Consider the following 13,479-nt stretch of genomic DNA (forward strand, 5'->3'; position numbering starts at 1 on the left):
TGTCAGATGTCACTCTACTTTGATTAGAAAGGTATTCTAACCTGTCTGATCAATCCTTACCCTCTGTGAATGTGCAGGCCTTAAGCAGCCCATAGATTATGCGATTTTCTTTCATGGTAGAAGGAAATAAAATTACCCCATCAACACGGACTCCCTCAGCGCTATTGTGCTCTGCTGGCAGGGAGCCTTTTTGGTTGGCAGAGCACAATGATTATGGCTAGCAACTATAGTTAGGGCCGGATAAGGGATGGGCAGGAGGGCTGGCTGCCTTGGGCGCAATGGTTTACTGTAGGGATGGGGGCACCATTCATCTGTTCCAAGGCTGACATGGCAGCTCCAAGGCAGTGATTTTGACAAGAGAGTGATTGGGTGTAGGTTCCCCTAAGCTTGCACATCATGGGGGGGGGGGCGCCATTTGGCATCTTTGCCCTATGCGCTGGATGACCTTGTCCTGGCACTATATAGTCACAGTCGCATGTAAAATAAATCAGACAGGCTGGTTGTACTCAAGTGGGCTGACGGATCAACTTCAGCCTACCCATAGATGGATCAAATCTCGACCGGTCCCTGCTGAACCAAACAATATTTGATCCATCTATGGCCCACATAGATGGATATGCCATTAACAATTAATTGGCACCCCCTATGTGTCTCGCGAGGGCAGTGCTTCCCATGTGATGAGGGAAATGCACACAGAAGAGTAAAGAACGAGAAGCCCAAAATGTTATTTTGTATACAGTATTAAAAAAAAATTTGAAGGTCTTGTGAGATACAATGTTACCAGTATTTATAGTAAACATTGTAACTTTTGGAACTGTGTTATGAACCAAACTACCTTTGAATTCAGCTGTAATGAAAGCATTGCTCCCATGCACTGTGTTTATTTTATGTTTGTAGTAAAGATTTACACAAGACAAGTAGAGTATAAATAACGGCAATCTGGTGCTTCACACAGGCGACGGACAAGAATTTGCGTATATATATTTAACTATATTTGTAGGGTTGTGTAGAGACTTTGGGCACATTGGCCTGGTTGTTGGTATCTCAGCATGATCAAAATGGAAAAGTGTAGTGCTAATTGATAAACATATATAAAAGCACAATACACGTTAGGAGGGGAACCCTTGGGGGAATCAAAAATGGAGAAGGATCTGGGAGTCTTGGTTGATGATAGACTAGGCAACAGCATGCAATGTCAAGCGGCAGCTGCCAAAGCCAACAGAATATTAGCATGCATAAGGAAAGGGATGTATTCCAGAGATAAGACTATAATCCTTCCACTTTATAAAACTCTGGTCCGACCGCATCTGGAGTATTCTGTCCAGTTCTGGTCGCCAGTCCTCAGGAGGGATGTGTCGGAGCTGGAGAGAGTACAGAGAAGGGCAACTAAACTGATTAGGGGATTGGAGGACCTTAACTATGAAGAGCGGCTGCAATGGCTCGATTTATTCTCCCTGGAGAAGAGACGCCTGAGGGGGGACATGATAGCAATTTATAAAGATCTCAATGGGGATCTCAGCTTAGAAAAAAAGCTGTTCATTCGAAGGGATTGCATGAGGACAAGAGGGCATACCATGCGATTAGAGGAGAAGCGTTTTAACCTCAGGCAACGAGGGGGGTTCTTTACTGTGAGGGCTACAAGATTGTGGAATTCTGCTGGAAGTATGGTGGCTTTCAAAAGACTCTTAGACTTACATCTCAAGGATCAGGACATTAAGGGCTATGTGAGATGATTACAGCCACACAGGTTGGATGGACTATTGTCTTTATTCAACCTCACCTACTATGTAACTATGTAATGTAATATATATATATAAAATATATATGAAAATGTGAACGTTCATAATAAGGTCCACATAATTATGACAAAAATAATCCAAAAGATAGAGGAAGTCCCCATTTCAACATAGTGCTCAAGTGAAGATATTTAAGAATCAGAATCCCAAACATAAATATCCAGATGTCAGTGGTCACCAGTGTGACAAGCCCACCACCACAGATGTAGAAGTTATGCTTACCAGAGGTATTGGATCCAGGTACCATATAGTAAATGGGTCATACAAGCAGGAATGGTTAACCACGATATATGGAATGCTGGTAGCTTAGAGATCATCAACTGGAATAGCCATAGATGTGTCACCACACTCTGATGAAGATGGACTTCGTCTTAGCTGTACTGTGTCTCCCGGTTTAGATCAGTATGTAAAGACAAGCCAAATGGTCGCAAATAGTGTAAAACCATTTAAAATACATCTATTTAAAAAGTACAGAACACTTACAGAAATCTGCAGGTATACAGCTCGTGTAACATGGAATGATTACATGCGAAATTGGAGTACCCTGACACGTTTCGTCATATATGACATGCTCATACGCCTAGTATCTCAGCATGTACTGTGACCTGTTCCCTCTGATCTGACAAGTTGATGTACTTTGGCACACCTACCCTAATACCCAAAGTATATATCGGTATATATTGATCATAATCAAAGCTTGCCCTAAAATAGTATTTATGAGAGTTTATTTCCACTTTGGTAGATGTCTCCCTGTCTTTAAGGAAGCACTTGCTTGTCTATGAGAAGGTTTATGCTAAGTCTACCATTGCATATTCAGTGTTCCTCTGCTTAAGTCAGTACAATGCTTAGTAAATAAAGAAAAAAAGAACAGATATTGTTTCTAGCAAAGCCTTTGTATGCATCCTCTCCAGACAGTGTTAAAAGGACAGTCAGACAATATCAGATAATACTGTAAGTAGAGGTCGTGTATTTTTCCCAACACAATCCCTGCAATGTTTGCTCGGGTGTTGCAAACACGGACAATCACACAGAACAGAAGCAAACACACATAACACTCACACGGCCAGCAACAAAGAATTTTGTCTAAATCACCAAAACACTGGACACCATTCAGATCTATCCAAATAATCAGACATTTACACGGATCAGCCATAACTTTATGACCACCCACCTGATATTGAGTAGGCCCCCCTTTTGCTGTCAAAACAGCCCTGACTTGTAGAGCCATGAGGCATTGAGGAACCACAAGACAAAGCAGCCCACTGTCTCCACCGGCTTGCCTTCTTCCAATGGTGCATCCTGGTGCCATCTTTTCCCCAGGTTAGCAACTCACATGTATCTGCCTGATCACAAGATTTATCAGACCAGGCCATCTTCTTGTATTGCTCTGTGGTTCAGTTCTGATGCTCACATGTCCATTGTAGGTGTTTTTTGCTGTGGACACGGGTCAACTTTGGCACCCTTACCAGTCTGCGGCTACGTATCCCCATACAAAACAAACTGAAATGCACTGTGTTCTGACACCTTTCTATCAGAACCATCATTAGACCTCATTCACACCATGGCGCATTCTGTAAAGACACAAAAAAAACAATTGTTCACTATCTTCCCTGTTCACACCACAACACTGGTATCATTGGCTGACAGTTGATCACGTGGTAAGGGGCCGGTACCAGCCCCTTACTCAGATCTGTGGTCAGCCGAGCTCATGGACTCGCTGATTACAGAGCCAGCCGCGCGTGCTCCGCCGGTAGCGCGCAGGCAGCTCATGCACAGGAGGACATACATGGACGCCCTCCCAGCAATTAAGGTCCGTGCTGTAGCCGTCTTTCGGCTATAGCGTGGACGGGAAGTAGCTAATCAGTACCTTTTTTTGGAGTAAAATACAATACAAATAAATTACATCACTTCAGGATTTTTATTCTGTCGTACGAGAATTTTGGTATTTTAGTAATCTGTTTGTTTTCGATATGAAGACTAGCATGCAAAAAAAAATGGATGATTTTTTTGTCTGATAATCTCATTGTGTGTCCTAGGCTTAACTGACATTCATACATACACATGCTAGGGACAGCTTAGATGGGAGCCAATTAACCTACCAGCATGAATTTAGAGTGTGGGAGGAAACCCATGCAGGGAGAACATGCAAACTCCCTGATGCTACTAGGTGGGAGCACTAACATCTTAGCCACTGTGCTGCCCATTTACATTTATCTGTTTTTTTCCCTTTAACAGGTAAATGATGAAGCAGAACTCTGCACAGAAGAGACAGAAGTCATCTCTTCCAGCCAATGGGAAACAAGGTACAATTAATATCTTAGATATCATGAAAAATGTAGAACACAATAAATGGATCCATTCTATACAACCAATCTTATCTTACATTTCAGTATGAAACTTATATTAGGATCAAAACACAGTACAGCGTTCTAAATCCGATGGTATCTACGCGTTTCACTACCTTTACAAATAAAAAAAAAAATAATTCCCCCCTTATTTTAGGATGATAGGTAGAACCCCATAAATCATTCCTTTTAGCCCACCTTACTATAAACTGTCTGCACTATATTTAGTTCCTCCCTGATATAGAGGGTATGGCGTAGCTCTGACATATTGTGTAGATATAGAAACTGGTTCTTGCTATTGATGTGGTTTCCCATTCTATGGAGGATGGACCAAAGGGACAGTTTGCATATGAAAAACTGATTAATGACAATTTGCATGGTGTTATTCCAGAGAAATAATTAAGGATTACAGACCACCGAGTCCAAGAGTTCCCGAAAAAGAGTCTGAAGAACAAGAGGAAGAAGAAGCGAGATATGAGCCTGCTAGGCATCAGGTAAATTTCTAGGTGCTTGTTCACATGTGCAGCTTTTATTGCTGCCCCTCTGGAAAGTGATTAGCGGAGGGTTGCTTTTCAGAGGGCATTTGTCAGGCAGTGATGGGGCAATATGTTGCCTCCTCATTGACTGTTTAAACTCTTAAAATGTTGACCCACCACCAGCTCAGCCACTTTCACTACCACCCACAGAATGCAACATGCTGTATCATTTTTAGGGCAGCTGTGACGTGTACAGCCCTAAGTGGCTGCAATTTTGTGTTTTCGTGGGTGGTAAAACCCCAGCTCAATCACCTGCTTTTATACCCCCTGGCTGCCTGTGGAAACAGGCCCATGTCATTCAATGTGAACTCCACACAATAACAGAAGTCAATAAACCGCAATTACTGATCCCCTGATGAAGTCACGTGTTTGGTGACGTACCGCTTAGTGCGGGGCTGATTATGTCCATTCGCACGCCCGGAAGTTTGCAAGCCGCCATCTTGTGAGTGGCTGGAGACCAGTGATCATAAAAGGGAAAGGAGCTAATATACTGTAGTGGATCAGTTACACACTGTTTAATGTGCGTTTTTAATTTTATTGAAAAAAAATACTGGTGGGAAGTGGTTTTTACGCTATAAGGATCTGTTTTGTCTGAGCTTTGGAAAAAGAATAAGTCACGAGAAGGATGGAGATGGATTGTATTCCAGAGGGATTCCTGCTGTGGAGAATACCTGTGGATACTATTATAGTAATAGAAGGACACTATTATAATAATTTTGGTTGTATTGCACTATTATTATTATGCATTGTAGAGTTCCCATTGAATCGCATAAGTGGTATGAGAAAGCGCTGCACTTAGATAATGTTTTACCTCCTGTATTAGAGTGCCCCCACTCTGGATGAAGGAGGACAGAAGGTACAGCAGACATCAGCAGTTCTGACAGTCTGTCAATCACAGCCAGTGAGAAGATAGAGGGGCGGGGCCAAGCCGTGGCTCTGTGCCTGAATGGATAGGCCAAGCAGCGACTTGGGAGCGAGCTTACTCAGGTGCCCCCACAGCAAGCTGTTTCCTGTGGGGGAACTGGGCAAGTTGGCAGGAGGGAGCCAGGAGCACTGGCAGGGGACCCGAAATGAAGAGGATCAGAGCTGCTCTGTGCAAAACCACTGCACAGAGCAGGTAAGCATAACATGTTTGTTATTTAAAAAAAAAAAAAAACTTGATTTTAATATCACTTTAAAAAGACACTTTCAGTGCCAATTCGCACTTATGCGATGCGGGAACCCTGCAAATCCACTGCGGGTCCACACATAGCACTCGACTCGCAGGCAGTTCACACTACCATATGCGAACTGCTGGGGGTGTCAATACAAAGTTAATGACACCTCCAGATCAGTTCGCATATCGCAGTGCGAACTGTAATTTCGGACATGAATTGGATCGCATAGGTGTGAACACCCATGCGATTTGATTCTGGTGCGGACCCCAAAAAAGGGGTCCTGTGTGATTTTGGTTCGAATGCAGTGCGATCTCAGCCATACAATCTGTAGGGCTGAATTTTCAACACACAGATATCGCACGTGATTTCCAGAGCAGTGCACTGACTAGGGATCGACCGATTAGAGGGCCGATATATCAGAATCGGCCCCTGAAGATACCAATATTGCAGATATTTCAGGAAAGTGCTTGTCCCGGAGTGATGCCTGCAGCTAGAGGCATCACCCCGGTACGGGCGTCCATAGCCGACGGTCGGCTGTCTTGTAATGACAACCGATGCTGCTGAGAAGCTGCTCGGCTGTCATTACAAGGAGCTGGAGGGGACGCCCCCCCTCCCTTCCGCCGCCTTCCGTGGTTGGCATCACTACTTGCACGGCCGCCGAAGACCCGATCAAAACCGCATTTGGCTCTGATCAGGTCTCCATGTACTCGGCGCCAAATTCATAAAAATGACAGCATTAAAAACAGCCTTTTGAATGAGTCTTTTAGACCCCCCAGATCCCTCCACAACAGTACCTGTCTAGTAAAAAAAATAAAAAAATATTTTTTTTTTAACCGGTTGCCGACCGCCGCACGATTATATACTGCGGCGGTCAGCCCCGGCCAGGCAGAGTGACGTATGGATACGTCACTCGCCTGTCACTGACTTGCGAGCCAATTGCGGGCGGGCGCGCGCCCGCCGAGGCGCTCACCCGCCGCGGCTCGTTCACAGACAAGTCAGTGCGTGTGACCGGCGGACTTGCTGTCCGCCGGTCACACTACGATCGCTCCGGTGAAGGGAGAAAGGCGGAGCGGCTTATATAAACAAGCCGCCGTCATTCTCCCTGGTGTAAAAATGAAGATCAGACGGTTCTACTATGTAGGACCGTTGATCTTTGTTTTTACACCAATAGCAATGTCCCTGCACAGTTAGAATCACGCCCCTAGGACACACTTAACCCCTCCCTGTCCAATAAAGTTAACCCCTTCCCTGCCAGTGTCATTTTTGCAGTAACAGTGCATATGTATAGCACTGATTACTGCAGTAATGTCACTGGTACCCCCAAAAGTGTAAAAAATGTCAGTCAAGGGTCTGATCTGTCCGCCGCAATGTCGCAGTACCGAAAAAAAAATCGCAGATTGCCGCCATTATGCGTTAAAAAAAAAAACACCAAAAATGACAAAAATCTTTCCCTTTGTTAGTAAACGCGATAACTTTTGCACAAACCAATCAAAATACGCTTTTTGCAATTTTTTTTACCAAACATATGTAGCATAAAACAAATTGGCCAAAAATGTTAAAAAAATTTTGATTTTTAAATTTTTTTGGGGGGGAATTTCATATAAAAAAAAGTGTGTTATTTTTGCAAAATTGACGCTCTTTTTTTGTTTATAGCGCATGATCAAAAAATCGCACAGGTGATGAAATACCACCAAAAGAAAGCTCTGTTTGTGGGGAAAAAAAAGGACATCAAATTCGTTTAGGTACAGCGTCGCACGACCGCGCAATTGTCCGTTAAAGTCACGCAGTAAAAAATCGCAAAAAACCCCCTGGTCTTTTAGCAGCCAAATCCTCCGGGTTTAGGTGGTTAAATGTCCAAAAATATCAGCTAATGTCGGCCGATAACGATATCCGATGACTAAAATATTGGTATGGATATCGGCATTAAAAAAACGATATCGGTCGATCACTAGCGTTGACATTGCATATGTGTGAACCGGCACTTATGCATCTCAGCTTCCACATGTTTCCTTTTTTTTTTTTTTTTTTTTGCTTTGGGCAGGTTGGTAGGCGCTGTCAAAAACCTTTATAATGAACTACGATGTATGAGAAAATGGACATGATCTTTTATGGCCAACACATGTCAATGCAGTAAATGTACGAGGTGTGACAATTTAATTCCCGACGGCATAGCACTATGGTGGTCACACTCGATTGTGTTCTGACATGTTCCAACTTGCACTCGCCTAGGTCCTAGACCAGTTTACTCTTTACAGGGTAGAGGAAGAAATAACAGGTGTGTGCATTGCGCTGTTGGCGGAGACAGGAATCTGGAGAAGCAGACTAACATCGAATTTGGATAGAGTGCGAATTCTCGCACGTTTATGCTGTTTTTTTTTTTTGATCACAAGGGAACAATTCACATTCAACCGGCATTGTTACTTGGAAATTCTGAAAATGGTAATCTGTTCAGAGGGAAACACAAGATCTCTGGCCTTACAAGTAGATTCTCCACCGTGACAATCCTCCTGCACATTTTTTTTTTTTTTTTTACAGTCCCTTCCAGGAATTAAATTGTCACATTTCTTAGGTGAACTAGGCCCGGCTATATACAGTTTGAATCTCGGCCACCTTAGCAGGAACCGGCTGAGATTTGAACCATTAATGGGCAGGCTGAATGTACCAAGTTGATCTATTGATCAGCTTGGGTACATCCAGCCTGCCAGATTATTGGTTGTCGTTGATTTAATAAAAATACAGTGGGTACGGAAAGTATTCAGACGCCCTTACATTTTTCACTCTTTGTTATATTGCAGCCATTTGCTAAAATCATTTAGGTTCATTCTTCTTCCTCATGAATGTACACATAGCACCCCGTACTGACAGAAAAACACAGAATTGTTGACATTGTTGCAGATTTATTAAAAAAGAAAAACTGAAATATCACATGGTCCTAAGTATTCAGACCCTTTGCTCAGTATTTAGTAGAAGCCCCCTTTTGATCTAATACAGCCAGGAGTCTTTTTGGGAAAGATGCAACAAGTCTTTCACACCTGGATTTGGGGATCCTCTGCCATTCCCCCTTGCAGATCCTCTCCAGTTCTGTCAGGTTGGATTGTAAACGTTGGTGGACAGCCATTTTTAGGTCTCTCCAGAGATGCTCAATTGGGTTTAAGTCAGGGCTCTGGCTGGGCCATTCAAGAACAGTCACGGAGTTGTTGTGAAGCCACTCCTTCGTTATTTTAGCTGTGTGCTTAGGGTCATTGTCTTGTTGGAAGGTAAACCTTTGGCCCAGTCTGAGGTCCAGAGCACTCTGGAGAAAGTTTTTGTCCAGGATATCCCTGTACTTGGCCGCATTCATCTTTCCCTCGATTGCAACCAGTCGTCCTGTCCCTGCAGCTGAAAAACACCCCCACAGCATGATGCTGCCACCACCATGCTTCACTGTTGGGACTGTATTGGACAGGTGATGAGCAGTGCCTGGTTTTCTCCACACATACCGCTTAGAATTAAGGCCAAAAAGTTCTATTTTGGTCTCATCAGACCAGAGAATCTTATGTATCACCATCTTGGAGTCCTTCAGGTGTTTTTTAGCAAACTCCATGCGGGCTTTCATGTGTCTTACACTGAGGAGAGGCTTCCGTCGGGCCACTCTGCCATAGGGCCCCGACTGGTGGAGGGCTGCAGTGATGGTTGACTTTCTACAACTTTCTCCCATCTCCTGACTGCATCTCTGGAGCTTAGCCACAGTGATCTTTGGGTTCTTCTTTACCTCTCTCACCAAGGCTCTTCTCCCCCGATAGCTCAGTTTGGCCGGACGGCCAGCTCTAGGAAGGGTTCTGGTCGTCCCAAACGTCTTCCATTTGAGGATTATGGAGGCCACTGTGCTCTTAGGAACCTTAAGTGCAGCAGAAATCTTATTGTAACCTTGGCCAGATCTGTGCCTTGCCACAATTCTGTCTCTGAGCTCTTCAGGCAGTTCCTTTGACCTAATGATTCTCATTTGCTCTGACATGCATTGTGATCTGGAAGGTCTTATATAGACAGGTGTGTGGCTTTCCAAATCAAGTCCAATCAGTATAATCAAACATAGCTGGACTCAAATGAAGGTGTAGAACCATCTCAAGGATGATCAGAAGAAATGGAAAGCAGCTGAGTTAAATATATGAATGTCACAGCATAGGGTCTGAATACTTAGGACCATGTGATATTTCAGTTTTTCTTTTTTAATAAATCTGCAACAATGTCAACAATTCTGTGTTTTTCTGTCAGTATGGGGTGCTATGTGTACATTCATGAGGAAGAAGAATGAACCTAAATGATTTTAGCAAATGGCTGCAATATAACAAAGAGTGAAAAATTTAAGGGGGTCTGAATACTTTCCGTACCCACTGTAATTCCAGCCTGCCAGATTCTCTTATGATTACCGCTTGGGGCTGCTATAGCTGCTAGCGGTAATCACTGTCTTCTCCCGCGGGGGCTGCTTCCCTCGCCCACTCCCCCGCTGGAAGCAGACAATTGCTCGGCAGGAGGGATTCCTCTGTCAGCACTGTCTGATGGAGGAATTGTGAGAATTTCTTACCTGCAACCCATAGCAGCAGGAAAGAAATGTTCACCATGTATTGGCTGTCTAATGATTAATTTTTAATAGGAAACCTCTGCCCATTTTCAGGCAGTAAAACACATTTTTCTGCCTAAGTATGTATTTCAAATATAAATCAAATTCTCTCCTATCTGGTTGGTTCAGATCTATGTGCTACAGTTTAGCTTGTTGTTATTCATTCAAACCTACACGCATTTATTACCACACACACTACAATAGACACACTTAATTGTGAATGGTCCTCAGTGGTACCTTACAGTAAAACCTCGGTTTGAGAGTAACTTGGTTTGAGAGCGCAAGACAAGCACATTTTTTAAATACATTTTGACTTCATAAACAAGCAATGTCTTGATATACAAGTAGCGTCATGTCACAACTTGGTATAAAAGAGAAGAGAGGCGCCTCTAAGTGTAGCAATATGGTTACATTTTATGAAGGTACAACATTTAACAACTCACATGGTTGATGAATAAAACAGGCACATCTACGTATGCAGGCATCCGGGGTAAAGCTGTCCACATAGACCATCCTCCGCACTGCCATGGATGTCATTCCTTCCACGCTGCACTCCCCAATGCTTCAAGCCTCGCTTTCAGATCGCTCTACTGCAGGGTAATCTTGCCGGTCACAACTGCAGACTGATGGCAGTGAGAGCCAATGGTGAGGAGGACGGTCTGTGGACAGCTTTAACCCGGATGCCAGCATACTTAGATGTGCATCTTTTATTTATCAACCATGTGAGTTGCTAAATGTTGTACCTTCTTTAAATGTAACCATATTGCTACACTTAGAGGCGCCACTCTTCTCTGTTGCTCCTGCTGGATTTTGCTTCTAATCCCCTTGTGGAGGCGCCATTTGTGGATGGGCATTTTATGGTTACACAACCTATCACATTGCTATAATCTTTTTATATGGACTATAAACTGAAGGATTTATGAATAAATGGCTGTGGAACGAATCATCTGAGTTTCCATTATTTCTTATGGGGAAATTCGATTTGATATAAGAGTGCTTTGGATTACAAGCATGTTTCCGGAACGAATTATGCTCGCAATCCAAGGTTTTACTGTATATTTATTGGACAGGGAACTTGGAAAGAATTGCTGCAAGAGTTACACAAAGAACAAAAAAAGATTGATGTAGTATACATATGAATATTTACTACCCTGTTTATTTTGGGCACCATGTACAGGTAGAGGAGTACCAGGAACGGTGGGCAACAGAAGAAGTGGAAAGCCGGAGACGGTCAGTGAGCAGTGATGGAGAGGAAGGAGATGGCACCATCACAGTGAAGGTGATTTTATAAAGCTTTAGCTCTCCTACATTTTCCTAGTGGGAACCTATGTGCCTGTGATTGGTTTCACAGAAAAATGTCCACACTAATCAAAACCTGTTTAGCTCAGAGAAATCTGATTGATCTACCTGAAACAATTATGGGATTGTTTTAAGTTGTTGATGCCTCCAGCAAGAAACTTTGGTCCTCCTTAACCACTTGACCTCTGGGAGGTTTATCCCTCCTTCATGACATGCCCAGGCCATTTTTTGCTATTCAGCACTGCGTTACTTTAACTGACAATTGCCCGGTCATGCAACGCTGCACACAAATGAAATTCATGTCATTGTTTTCCCACAAATAGAGCTTTCTTTTGGTGGTATTTGATCATCACTTGTTTTTGTTTTTTTTTTTTGCGCTATAAATAAAAAAACTTTTGAAAAAAAAAAAAACAGTATTTTTTACTTTCTGCTATAAATCATATCCAATAAAAAAAATGTAATTTAAATTTTTTCATAAATTTATGCCAATATGTTTTCTGCTACAAAACCTTTTAGCTTTAGAACATAGGTGTGGGCAGCCTATTGCATTAGGGTGTGCACCCCAAAGCTCGAACATGCCTTTCTCTGCAGCCTCAGCTGCACTGGACAGGGAATAGGAAGTGCTGTGTACTGAGCGGCTTCCTGTTCATTCACAAACCGAAGCATAGTAAACACAGTTTACTATGCTGCAGTTATGAATGAATTTAGAAAACAAAGGCACTGGTAAATGACATATTTACTAGCCCCTTCCCCCACTCTCCATCCTGAAACAGGGTGAAGGGGAGGAGAGAATCCAGCAGCACTGAGGGTTGGGGGGGGGGGATTAAGCACAGCACGTAGTGATTAGGGCGGGCACAGGCACACCTGGCACACCCCCTGTGCACGCCTATGCTTTAAAACCTGTTTAACTAAACCCTCTATCTCAGGTTATTTTTTGCTGCCTTTATCCCATTTGGAAGATTCACCTCCACTTCCTATCCTGCAGATGCAGCAAGAAATGAGAGGAAATCTTTCCAAAGTAAAGAGAATATTAAGCAGAGTTTACACACATCGTCGTTTTTCTTTTAACCAGCAGGTTGAACAGAAAAAAAAAAACCTCACAGATCCCTAAACCCACAATGCTTGTGTGGATCTCTCCCACTGCTCTATTGTATTTTGACCCCCCCCCCCCCCATCAGAATACACAGATCAGCTCTGCAGTCATTGGCTGCAGCAGCTGATCAGATGCTGTTTTTCCAGCAGGACCATTCAATAGAAGCTGGTCATTAGACTGGCTTTTGGTGAACAGAAAAAACACTACACACTGCAGATGAACTGGCCAAATTTAGATGCGTGTGTGTCCAGCTATAGTGAGCTGTCATAGGGACAGGTGTCCGAAATGTTCTACTTTTCAGCCAGTGTGTGCTGTGAATGCTGTCTACCCCCTGTGGGGAGAGCCTTTTGGTGAGTGCAATAAAAGAGAGGGAGCAACGTGGAAGCACCAGCACAACGCAAGATCTTATGAAAATATACACAGTTGTTGAAGCGCTATATTTAGACTTATTTGGACTAAGTGGCGGTTCACACTATAGCAATGTAAGACATTGCATGTGATTCGCACTGCACTGCTCTGCAAATCACATGCGATGTCTGTGCGATGCAAAGTCAGCCATACAGATTGTATGGCTAAATTCGCATTGCATTCGGACCAAAGTCGTGCAGGACCCTTTTTCCGGTCCGCACCAGAATCGTGTGAACACCTATGCGATC

General features: G+C 43.4%; 1 protein-coding gene across 1 annotated transcript in view; it reads left to right on the top strand.

Annotated features, from left to right (window-relative positions):
• The window catches only part of LSP1 (lymphocyte specific protein 1), a 158,506-nt gene that overhangs the window by 114,679 nt on the left and 30,348 nt on the right, over positions 1 to 13,479 (top strand). The window contains exons 4-6 of the mRNA XM_082269886.1: positions 4,032 to 4,099; positions 4,533 to 4,635; positions 11,609 to 11,710. Of these exons, the coding sequence (XP_082126012.1) occupies positions 4,032 to 4,099; positions 4,533 to 4,635; positions 11,609 to 11,710 (273 nt within the window). The remainder of the gene's footprint in view (positions 1 to 4,031; positions 4,100 to 4,532; positions 4,636 to 11,608; positions 11,711 to 13,479) is intronic.

Source organism: Pelophylax lessonae (genome assembly GCF_965119305.1).
Source record: "Pelophylax lessonae genome assembly, chromosome: 10".
Classification (NCBI taxonomy): Eukaryota; Metazoa; Chordata; class Amphibia; order Anura; family Ranidae; genus Pelophylax; species Pelophylax lessonae.